The sequence below is a fragment of the Ostrea edulis genome, chromosome 3 (assembly GCF_947568905.1).
Source record: "Ostrea edulis chromosome 3, xbOstEdul1.1, whole genome shotgun sequence".
NCBI lineage: Eukaryota > Metazoa > Mollusca > Bivalvia > Ostreida > Ostreidae > Ostrea > Ostrea edulis.
Genome location: NC_079166.1, coordinates 19,120,498 through 19,133,786, shown reverse-complemented (window position 1 = coordinate 19,133,786; position 13,289 = coordinate 19,120,498). Strand labels below are relative to the sequence as shown.

General features: G+C 36.9%; 1 protein-coding gene across 1 annotated transcript; it reads left to right on the top strand.

Annotated features, from left to right (window-relative positions):
• Positions 1 to 392: 392 nt before the first annotated feature.
• LOC125675409 (uncharacterized) lies at positions 393 to 12,765 on the top strand. The gene is made up of 5 exons (XM_056157685.1): positions 393 to 837; positions 10,247 to 10,474; positions 10,679 to 10,903; positions 11,586 to 11,813; positions 12,400 to 12,765. Exons 1-5 carry the CDS (start codon positions 408 to 410, stop codon positions 12,639 to 12,641), a joined length of 1,353 nt encoding a protein of 450 aa, XP_056013660.1. The 5' UTR covers positions 393 to 407; the 3' UTR covers positions 12,642 to 12,765.
• Positions 12,766 to 13,289: the final 524 nt, after the last annotated feature.

Below are 13,289 nucleotides of genomic sequence, written 5' to 3'. Positions count from 1 at the left end.
CTAATTAGAAGTTTCGAAAATATACTTGATTATCTACTTGAAAATAATATTTGTTTGTATAGAGATATGTGCATTCTAATAAGCACTTGAGTAAAGGTTTACTTATAATCTGAAATCTGCATTACGTATCATTGAAGGCATGAAAGCTGATAAATAGTTGAAATTTCTGATTCTATGTTAGTATTTACCGTGCGGATATCCTATATCTAAGTGCTCGGGGAGTCTATAGCCAACACACTACAGGTCAAGGGACATAACGACTCTTCATTTATTTTAATGTAACAAGTACCGGAAAAATAGCTTGACATGACACTTAGGACTACTTTATTTCAGTATTTGACGACACAACTTAATTATCAAACGCAATTGTTTTGTTCCCAAATCATCGCTACGTTTCGGGTATTAAAATGCCATTCTCTCAGTTTGCGTTGATATCGTGGATTCTGATTAACGTGAGTTCCGCACAATCGCCCCTGACTGACCCAAAAGTGGCGAGCTGTCCTAGTATTTGCCTCAACGAGTCCAGTCACCAGGAAATTAGCAATCTGAAACAACTGCTTAATCAGGAATCCCTAATTAGACTATCACTAATGAAGCAGGTGTACTCCTTGGTCAGTGATATGATTACTATCAAACAGAGAATAGCTGGTGTTTTCATGGAGGGACGGCAATTTGAAGACAAGCTAGAGGCGATGGAAAAGACGATTGAAAGTCTTGGAAATGAAAATCAAACACTGCGCACAGAACTGGAGCAGACGAATATCACCGTTATCAACGTAACGGATTGTATGACTAAGTCAAGGGATTTACTCCATGCAAACAGTTCAAACGCTGAAGGTTTGTCTATATGTGTTTAATTAATACTCTTTTTTATTTAGCAGTAAATACAAATTATCATCATGACAGCTAAATTAATCGTACCCCGATCCCTGTAACTGTATAGTTAAACGGCGCGTTTTGCAACGGAGAGGTCCCGACTCGAATCCCGATTCCAGCTGTCGCATTAAATTTATGACGTCAAACGTAAGGGGCGAATATTTCGTCGCATGCTGTCTGATGTTAAGGAGAAAAGTTCTGTTTCTTTCGGATATGAGCTCAAAAATAACTCCTTGTGAATTGCATTGTTTTAAATCCTTACGCTTTCCTCTATCTCTGGTAAAGTCACTGTTTGAAACCAAATTCTCGAATAGAACGTAAGATAAGAAACAAAGTTTCATATGACAGATTTATATAGGGAGGGCACTATACAGAATATAGCACTGCAACACTAAACTGAAAACAGCTCTATACTCAATACAAGACGTAGCAATTTGAGGAGACGAAGTCAGAATCTTGCCATATGTAAACATTTAATTCTTCGGCAATAAAATTCATAGTAAAAACCTAGTGATGGCCAAAATAGTTTTCGTAAACATTTCGTTCTCTTTCCTGTATAAGGGTTAAGTTGGGGTTAGATGAGTTTGACGATGTAAACTCTACCGTCCTTACGTAAGGTTTTGAAACATGGGTAGCAAAGATAATTGGATATGAAAGATCTTTCAAACTTATTACTTGATTGTTTAAACACTGCAAAATATGTATGCTGTCAATAAAACTAATTCGGTAGAGAGATATGACCCTGACAGTCCATCAAATTACACAAAATCAACGGAATTGCTAAATAAAACTCCTTTGTTGGAAAAGTGAAGATAACGAACGGTGATCAACCTCATAACTCCTATCCGCAATACAAAATATTGTACACATAATGTTTATATAGAACCAACCATTGGATCAAATGCTGTCTGACGTGTTTCATACCGATTGTTTGGCCGTTCTTGGCACACTGAGTTTGACTACGGATAACTCCGTTTACCTGATCAGGATATAGGACTTACAGCGGGTGTAACCGGTCGACAGGGGATGCTTACTCCTCCTAGGCACCTCATCCCACCTTCGGTGTGTCCAGGGGTCTGTGTTTGCCCAACTATCTATTTTGTATTGCTTATAGCAGTTATGAGATTGATCACTGTTCGTTATCTTCACCTTTTATCTAAATAAAAAAGAAACACAATCTTTGTACGATAATTGAATAATAACTTCAAGCAAAGGCATAATATGCTTTGCATTATGAAATACAATTTGCATTGGAGCAATATTGCTTTATTTTCCTCCCAGAGAATATAAATATGAGTATTATGTTTTAACATATTGTTATGCAGATCGCGACCAGTCACTTACATATTTCACCGTGTTTGGTTTAACTGACAGTAATATTGCATGCAATGGTATCGTCTGATGTAGTTTGAAACTTTATGAAATTAAAAAACCTTAATCATAGCATTTTCTGGTATTTTAAGACTTTGTTATACCCGCACTTTCTAAAGAAAGTTCGGGTATATTGTTTTTATCCCGGTCCGTCCGTCCGTCTGTCCGTCCGTCCTGGTTGTTGTCACTAAAACTGTGTCCACATTTACAGCGCAATCCAAATGATATTTTAGGAGCTGAATAGCAAAGTCCTGTAGATGTGCAAAAAGGTTTCAGAGTTTTCTAACATAAAACTTGTCACTTAAACTCCATCTACATCTGCAGGAGCAGTCATGTGATATTCTAGGAGTTGAATAGTAATGTCCTGTAGATGTGCAATAAGGTTTTGGAATTTTCATATTGGCCCCAGGGGGCAAATAGGGGCTAAAAAATGACGTTTTCTATCACAAAGTTTGTCACTTAAACTCCATCTACATCTTTAGGAATAGTCACATGATATTCAAGGAGCTGAATAGTGATGTCCTGTAGATGTGCAATAAGGTTTTGGAATTTTCATATTGGCCCCAGGGGGCAAATAGGGGCCGAAAAATGACGTTTTCTATCACAAAGCTTGTCACTTAAACTCCATCTATATCTTTAGGAATAGTCACATGATATTCAAGGAGCTGAATAGTAATGTCCTGTAGATGTGCAATAAGGTTTTGAAATTTTCATATTGGCCCCAGGGGGCAAATAGGGGCCGAAAAATGACGTTTTCTATCATAAAGCTCCATCTACATCTTTGGGAGTAGTCACATGATATTCTAGGATTGTTGACATTGAATGACCTTGAACGTGGGTCAAAGTCAAAATCACTTTCTCCTCCACAAGGTCTTAGGTGGTTGACCTTAAAAAATGGAGTCAAGGTCAAAAGTCAAGGTCACTCTTCAAGATGTTGGCCTCCACAAGCGACGCAACATTGAGTATGTACGTCATTCCAAAGGAAGTCTATATCCCCTTCCTTCACGGGATTCAGCATGATAGCTGTCTGCACCAAGTACTTGCGAGACACAGATAGATGACCGACACTCTACGCATAACTTGGAAAACAGTCTCCATGGGAAAGCTCTGTCAATGTCAGGGAGGACTGCATGAACCAACCAAGTGCCAATTTACATATCTGCCCAATGTTCAACATTTGGACACTGGTACTGATCTTTAAGCAATACACAAAATTGACACTCTACACAAACTGATACCCCCCCCCCCCTAAAAAAAATAAAATAAAATACATTTCACCTTCTATAATATTGTAAACCAATAAATGGATAAAAAATAATTCAAAAAAAAAAAAAAAAAAAAAAAAAAAAAAAACAACAACAAAAAACAAAAAGAAATGATAAATAAAATAAATGAACAAGCTAGACTTGCCTGATCAGGAATGATGCAATATCCTCTGTTCAGACTCTATACTCAGGAAACATTTTCTTTGTGCCTTTGCTTAGCCTCTTCAATCCAAGTGAACTCACTGAAATTACATCCACGTCCACAAATCATCCAACGAGGAAATGCACGGCTTCCCCTCCTGTCGTCTGTTTACTGCATCCTCAAAAATGAAAGTAGAAGTCCCCGCTAACCAACTTTCTCACGTGTCACTGTTTCGGATCCTATAAAAACACGTTATCAATGTACAATGATCACCACCATGCATTCAAACACAAATAAACAACATTGGTATCATTCAAACTCCATCATTTCTTCTCTTTGAATCATCTAGTATTTGAATCCTGGTCACATTACCTTCGTAAATATTTTGCTCACTAAAACATCATGCCGGGTCAAAAGATCACAGATATATTTAGAGAGGGGAAAAGTGGAACAGCATATTACGATGGTTGATCATCATCTTTTATCACATTTGTTTGAGCATGTAATTCACTAAAAATTAAACTTGTCGTAAAAATTACACACTGAAGTAACTACGACGAGGTGCAGAAAACCTGGATTTTCGAGTTGTTGTCGGATTCTATCTCTTGTGAATTAGATCTTGTAGAGAAGCAGATGCAGAAATTTTTTAAGTGGGGGCGTGGGGTCCAGCACTTGATCTTTTAGATACTTTTCACGTCTATCCGCTATCTATTTCTGATATTACAAAGAAATGAGAGAGAGAGAGAGAGAGAGAGAGAGAGAGAGAGAGAGAGAGAGAGAGAGAGAGGTTACTCCCTGTAGGCTGATGGAGACCTAGGCCCCCAGAAGCTGTAGGGTAAATGGTGCAACTCCTGCGTTCTGAACATTTCCTGGCACTTCCTTTCTACTTTCAAATTGTCTACTTCTTAAACAAAATTTTTTATGTTACATATACAAATGTACTTTTTAAGAATTCTTTTTAAAAGCGATACTTGCATCTGACGAAAATATCGTAAATATATTATCAGTGTGTCGTCTTATTTATCCTAGAGTTAAATGATAATTATACTAGTGTTGATAAATATGAGAGTTGAATGATAATTATACTAGTGTTGATAAATTTGAATGAAGCAATTAGTAGTACATATACTGTAAGTATCTACCGTTCATATCATTTGGACTCAAAGTCTCGATAAAATTGAATAATTCTTAAACTTTTTGGTTCTCCAAAGGGGAGGAGGGTCCAGACGCCCTGGACCCCCCCCCCCCCCTCCTTCTGGATCCGCCCATGTCTTATGTGTTGTTTCTGCTAGGAACTTTCATTTGCAATTACAGTCACTTGGCTTTTAAAACCATCCCAATGTGAAGTAATATGAGCCCCATCGGTTTTATTGACAACGCAATTTCTTTCTTTTGAAATGGTAAAGAAGTTCGATTTATTGACACCTCTCTCTCTCTCTCTCTCTCTCTCTCTCTCTCTCTCTCTCGTAGGCAGTCGAAACGGTATGTAGTGAAAATGTAAGTTTAAACGATGAATTCAGTCATGTTTTGAAGATTTGGTATATCGAGATTTGGCTTTAAGTACGTACTTTGTTTTAATAGCTAGTTGTCAAATTACTGAGTCAACTTCATCCCCTTTTGGAACTGAGGATGCAATTAAGTAGCCAAATCACACTGTGGCTTCTTTGCTAGTTGAACATTATAGGATTCAGCGATATTAAAGGGGGGGGGGGGGGGTTCCAGAATTCCAAAAAAGAAAAAAAAAAATGAATCGATAAGAATAAATATACGTGTATCATCCAGTGCTAGTTAATCTTTTATTTAACTTGTACATTAAAAACAATTGCCTACAAATATTAGCAGTATCATATTTAAAAAAAAAACAGCTACGAAGATGTCCCACAGAAAGGGGGGGGGGTGCCAATCCCCGGATTCCCCTCTGGATTCGCCATTTGGACGGAGGGTATATTTAAAGGCAAACACTTACGTGCGGGTATTACTGTCTCATGACAGCATCTAGTTTTATGTGATATCCACAGTGAACATGTTCTCGTACTTTCTGTGGGAGCAACTCGATACAACTCGATCTTAAAAGTTTTGCGAAGTAATCGTTGCCTGCGTAGGATACACCTATTTTCTGGTATCAAGATTTGTGGTAAACTTCACCTTCGATAAGTACCTTTTCAAATTTGAAAACAATAAATTAGGTGTTCCCGTTATACGAGAAACTAAGATGGCTCCCGTCAGATCTTACCGCGTCATCGGTTGTTGCTAAGCAAATTCTTGCAAGGTTCAAGTGATTTTATTTTGTAGTGTATTTTCACATTTTTATAAGATAAAACTTTCGGTTTTGTGTTTTTTGTTTATTATATGATAAAAAATGAAGCTACATAACCGATGTTTGACGATATTGCATAACTTGGGCAGTATACGCTCCGTAGTTTATAAAGAATAGACGCTCCCATATGCTAATACATATAAGTGAACACAATTCGAAAGTATGAATAAAAATTCTCAGATAATGAAACCGAGATTAGTTGACATTACTCTTTATATCTCGTTTAAAATTAACATTTCGCAAATTCTAAGGTTGTTATTAGTCCACCTACCTGATCTAGAGATTAGACTCACGGCGGGTGTGACCTGTCAACAGGGGATGCTAATCCTTCTAGACACCTGATCCCATCTCTGATGTGTCCATGGATGTGATGTTTATTCTACTCTGAATTTTGTCTTCTTTTTGGGAGTTATGAGATTGATCACTGTTCGTTATCTACATGTTTTGTTTAAATTCATAACATGACAAACATTTCTAACCTCTTCTTCCATAACCTTCATCTCAGTCAAGTGCAAGTAGGTCAAGGACATGACTGAATATTAATAGCAATGACAAATATGAACTTTAAATGTCTCGTCATTGTAAATGAGGTGATTTTGGTAGCTTCTCGTTATCTTCACTTTAGCAATTGCTGAGAGTGACTGCGACCAAATACAGGTACCCTGAAGAGGTAAGCATCCCCTGTTGACTGACCAAACCCGTCGTGAACTCTATATCTTGATCAGGTAAACGGATGGATGTACAGAAGGACCTAACAATTGGTAAGAACAGTCAGACCGTATTCAACTCAGTGATAACTTACATTCGACCTGAACCTATAGCATTCTTTTTAGAAGAAATCAAATGACAGAATAGTTTGCAAAATTTAATGTTTTTATCAGCAGACCTTCACATGTTCATACTTTGTGCTATTCAGCAAAACTCTCCTGAAGGCATTGAATTACAAAATCAATTTAACATGCAGCATGTGTTATGAGATTGATCAATGTTCGTTATCTTCACCTCTCATGTGACAATTTTATTTCCAGCATTAAGGATTATATGTACACTAATAAAAAATGCTTTTAGCCAAGCAGAATTCTGTATCCTATAATGTCTGTATAAAGCAGTTATCCATACCACTTACCATCGGATGTCAACCTTCGTTCGCCAATCTCACATCAAGGCATCCCACTATCACGTCCGAGACCTGTGCAACGCTTTTATGAATCAGAAAATAATATGACAGATATGTAACCGTTATCATCAATAGATACTACTAGAATGGCAAATAACTCGATAACAAACTGCAAAAATTATTTTATTTCATTATTTAAGGGCATATTTCATATTTTCTTTTTGAAAATATTTCAGTCTCATCCTTTATCTACTTTTGTTTAGATTGATAAGACTAGCCGTCTACCTAAAGAAGTTTGAATTCCGTCAGTAAAGTACAAATATCTCTTCATTTGCCATGCAACATGTTTCTGCTTATAATGAAAAACAATAGACACATGGAACTGTTCAGTGCACATTATATCATCAATCTGACACGATGAATGAGGAGTTAGACATTTTCACTGTGCTAGTAGCAATATGTGTATCATTACTGCACGTAATATTTCCATCAAAATGCAACAGGTGCTTCCTTTGTTAAATCCCTACCCAAACGTTTGCTAATTATTACGTGTTTCCATTCATATCTACCAGTATGAGGACGTGGTGGATTTTCCTATGTTGTTTCATTGCAGCCACTTGCATTTGTAATGCAAAAGGTAAATGTCGACAAAGTATATAATTTATTAGGATAATATTTTTATAGAAATAATTTTTATTTCCAGAATTATGTGTTTATCAGTTATGTTATAAAATGTTTCGCGTTCTTACACCCATAATGGCATTATAAATTCTCAGGAAGTGCCCTAACGTTTGCCCAATGAAATGCACCAATATCATATAACAACTCGGCGAACATGTATCTTTGCATAATAACCCCGTTACGTTCACCAGTCAGATGGCACGAACACTGATCATTTGATGAATTGACGCGTATGCGAGAGGATGTTTTTCCAAGACAAGTTATTGTTTTGTAGATAAAACCACCCTTTATATACAGGTCTTTCTTGTTAGAATTTCAGTTATCATAACATAGGTTTGTTTAAAATACAGTTTAGTAAATTGTAGCTATCTTATCGTAGTTTTGTGGTGGTAGTTATCTTATCTAGTTTTGTGGTGGTAGTTAACTTATCGTAGTTTTGTGGTGGTAGTTAACTTATCGTAGTTTTGTGGTGGTAGTTATCTTATCTAGTTTTGTGGTGGTAGTTATCTTATTGTAGTTTTGTGGTGGTAGTTAACTTATCGTAGTTTTGTGGTGGTAGTTAACTTATCGTAGTTTTGTGGTGGTAGTTAACTTATCGTAGTTTTGTGGTGGTAGTTAACATCGTAGTTTTATGGTGGTAGTTATCTTATCTAGTTTTGTGGTGGTAGATATCTTATCGTAGTTTTGTGGTGATAGCTATCTTATCGTAGTTTTGTGGTGGTAGATATCTTATCGTAGTTTTGTGGTGATAGCTATCTTATCGTAGTTTTGTGGTGATAGCTATCTTATTGTAGTTTTGTGGTGGTAATTATATTATGCGGTGGTATTCATCTGATTGTAGTTTTGCGGTGGCATTCATCTGATTGTAGTTTTACGGTGGTATCCATCTGATTGACTTATTGTAGTTTTGTGGTAGCAGGTAACTTATTGTTGTTTTGTGGTGGCAGCTATCTCATCGTAGTTTTGCCGTGGCATTCATCTGATTGTAGTTTGAAGCTTTAATTTGGATGAATGTGGTTATGTTGTATTGTAGTTAAGTGGTGGCAGTTTTGTGGTGATAGTTATTTCATCGTAGTTTTGCGGTTGCAGCTATCTTATAGTTTCTTTTTGCTGTTTTTCGCCACCCTCAGCAATTTTTCAGTTATCTGATGGTGCCCAGTGTTTTATTGGTGGAAGAGAGAACCCAGATATATTGTACCTCATAAGAGACCACCGACCTTCCGAAAGTAAACTGGGAAGGTTTGTGGTTGCAGTTATCTTATTGTAGTTTTGTGGTGACAGTTATTTTATCGTTATTTTGTGGTAGCAGTTATCTTACTGTAGTTTTGTGGTGGTAGTTATCATGTTGTAGTTTTGCGGTGACATTAATTTGATTGTAGTTTTGCGGTGGCATTCATCTGATTGTAGCGTGAAGCTTCACTTTTGGATGAATGTGTTTTTTTTTGTAGTTTTGGGGTGGCATTCATCTGATTGTAGCGTGAAGCTTCATTTTTGGATGAATGTGGTTTTTGTTGTTGTAGTTTTGGGGTGGCATTCATCTGATTGTAGCGTGAAGCTTCACTTTTGGATGAATGTGGTTTTTTTTTGTAGTTTTGGGGTGGCATTCATCTGATTGTAGTTTGAAGCTTCACTTTGGATGAATGTGGATGTTTTTATTGTGCTGGTTCTTGTTATCATGTGTTTATATCATGAATTAGTTTTTCTGAAGCTGGAAGCTCTTAAAATGTATAAATATTGAAAACTGTCAACCCAGTTACTATGTTTTATTCTATATTTGTTTTATATACAATGTTGGCTGGAATGAAGTATTTAAATTTATTTTCAATATATCGATTTATCAGTTTTTGCTTTAGCTGTACCGTACTCCCAGCATTGCGTCAATCGCCATTTACTGCTAGATGGAAGAAATGATATTCTACCACGCATCCTCATAATTATCGTCACACCTTTGAGCAAAAATTGGATTTGTCGTTTGTTGTTGCATGTATTTTTTGAGAAACCAGAAAGGGCTATACATGTATGTAACTCTGCTAATTTTGCTTGTGAAAAGAACGAACTATTCGGGTTCTCTTAAAATCGTCCCAACGGGTATAAAATCTATAATATATCATATCTCAGGTAGATTCTAACATCCAGAAGCAGTATAAAATGAGGTGTGTTCTTAAACCATAAATGACCCCTGTGTTCTTAAACCATAAATGACCCCAGAAAGTGACCATATTTATAAAAGACTGTATTGGTGACTTTTTAATGTGAGCGACAATTTGTGGAAGAGACGTAAAACACACAAAATATCATGAGTTAGGGTTTTTTATTGTTTAGAACCTAATACAGTGACGCATATCGTGAGTGACTAAGAATTAAATTCAGTTAAATATATATATATCTAAATTTCAAATTAAAAAAAATTGAACAGAGTTAGACATGTCATTAATTCCTTTCATTCTTTATCTTGATCTTTTTTCTCCCTTTGAAAGGTTCTAACTCCTATCAAAAATGTGTGGCAAATGTTGCTCTTGGAAAATCGGTGTCGGTTAGTTCAACATACAGCAGCTTTCTGCCCTCAAACGCTGTGAATGGAAACTTCAACGACTTCATGCATACAACATATCCGACAGGAGAAGGCAGACCGTGGCTCACAATAGACCTTGGGAACATATTTCTAGTACACCAGATTGAAATCTTCAACAGAGCGGACTGCTGCGGTAATTCTATATTATTAAAGAGTTGTATAAGAATTCTTTGTCCTGTTATCTAAAACACAATCACAGAAATATGTCGTACTCCTGAACTACTGCTTTACAATCACAGAATCTAATAATGCGAATATGCTTTGTGACATTCTTTCTAAATCTTCAATAAGTGCAATGGATGAAACGTTTAATTGAGTTTGTCTATTTCTACCCCAGGTTCTAAATTTCATGATGCTGAAGTGACAGTAGGAAAATCCCTGGATAACCTACAATTCTGTGGCCATTATTCGGGATCAGCAAGGAACGGAGAGAGAATAGCGATGTGGTGTCCTCCTCAGACATTTGCTCGCTTTGTTAAAATCCAGATTGTAAAAGGAACACGAAACATATTGCACGTGGCGGAGGTTCTCATTTGGGGAGTGCCTGAAGGAAATTATCAATGTTTGTATTGGTGTGAATTCTTTATAAAACCCTTCAGCATTTTGTTTATGCCTGACAGGAATAACAATTTAATGTTTTTAAATACACTTTTAAACCCAAGTTCCCATACACGAACACACACACACACGTACGCACCTACACGCATGCACGTGCGGGAGCACACACGCACACACACACGCGAACGCACACACACACGCGCGCACGCACACACGCACGCACCCCCACGCACCCCCACACAAATAGTTACATTTTCACGCTTCGCTTTGTAGAAGTATTTTTGTTCACGCACATATTTCACTGTATTATCTATAACAAACTTTGTAATGTTTATTTCGTACCAAAGACAGTCCTATGGATGACACAAAAATTGTATATCGATATAACCATGCTAAGGAGATACTAAAGTAGAACGACAACAAGCCATCAATTCAATAACATTAGTGCAACTAACTTATAAACAGCGCAATAAAACTTATTAGTTGCCATGTTATGTTACAAAAATATCATTTTCGATAGTATGGACGCAAACTGTTCTCATATCCACATTGTTTGCAATATCCAAATACGGTAGAGTGACGTCACACACGCAATAGTTGCCCATAGCATTTCACAGAATGTGACCTGAACTGATCATATTTCTGCACCTTTGTTTGACGTTACGATAAAATTTTCTATATCATAGATATGCTTCCATCCACAAATTGTTTGAACAACGTTGCACTGGGGAAATCTGTGACTGTGAGTACAACATATGGTAAATTTCGGCCCTCAAACGCCGTCAATGGATACTTCAATGACTTCATGCACACAACGTACCCAACAGGAGAAGGCAGACCATGGCTTACAATAGACCTTGGGAATACATTTGTAGTACACCAGATTGAAATCTTCAACAGAGCGGACTGCTGTGGTAATTTAACAAAATTAGAAAATTTAGTATATTTTGAATATTTTGATGTGCACTATGAGGTCATCGTGTTTTCGAATAATTGGTAAGATTTGTGGCTCCATTTAATTTTTACTTGGTTTACTTTCATTTATTATACCTGTGCTGATATTTCAATATATAAACGTGAATCAACATATTTTGCCGATTCCCCGTAAATCATCAAAATGACTCATTCCATGCAAATATATGAACTGTTACAACCCATTCGGGAAATTTAGCAGCTCCTTTTATCTGATGTAAAGTTCTCATCAGTTCCGAATGGAATCATTAATTTTATCACAAAATGGCATTACATCACGTATTAATCAATTGGTCCCCTATTAGACTAACGCTAGCAAACGACGGGAATCATGACTTGTAGGTTCTGTGAATCCAAGTTTTAAAAACTGTGTTGAATTTTATTGTGGTTTTTATGTTTGTATTGTTAAATCAAAACAGTTAAAGTATATCACTGAGGGAGTCGGCAAGATGAACTAGATGAAAATGACCGAGGAATACGATTGTCACCTTATGTATTATACATTCTCTCTGCTTTTGTCCATTTTAGGCTACAAGTTCCATGATGCAGATGTTAAAGTAGGAAGATCCCAATCAAACCTACATACCTGTGGACACTATGCAGGGTCAGCTCAGAACGGGGAGAGGATAGTAATGACTTGTCCCTCACGTTCCATCGCTCGCTTTGTCAAGATCCAGATTGTAAAAGGCACACGTAATGTGTTACATGTAGCGGAGGTCATTGTATGGGGTGTACGTGACACAGGGCGGCACCAGAAGACGTCAAAATAGACAAGAAAGACATGTCCTATTTCATCTGTTGTATAATCAATTATTCAGTTATCTGAAATATTTTGAGTAAAACTGTGTTTTGTTTGCTTTGAACAAATATTTAATAAATACTCTATCAAGCTTGGAACAGTTCTGTTCATAGACAGGGTGTTTAATATCAGATGTTGGGGCTCACAATGCATGTGACCGGTCAACAGGGGATGTTTACTCCTCCTAGGCACCTGCTCCTTCACATCCGCCGTGACCGCTGTATCTTGATTATGTAAACGGAGTTATCCGTAGTCAAAATCAGTGTGCCAAGAACGGTCTAACAATCGGTATGAAACACGCCAGACAGCACTTGACCCAATGATAGGTTGTATTGGCAAAGTAGTTCGTTATAACGACCGTAGAATTTGCGAAATGCTGACAAAACTATACTACCCATATGTTGACTGTGACTTAGCTACCGTAAATTCCCCTCATGGTAATTTCCCGTGACGTCACTTAAATATCACGTAACAGTTTATTTTTGGAAAACAGCATGATACCCTACTTGTGAACAAACGTTCAAGTTCATGCGGGTAACCTGCTGAATTTTTATTGATATACTCAGAAAAAATAAAAATCCTTAACATGAAAAGTGTTGGGAGCAAATGCATACTCGAA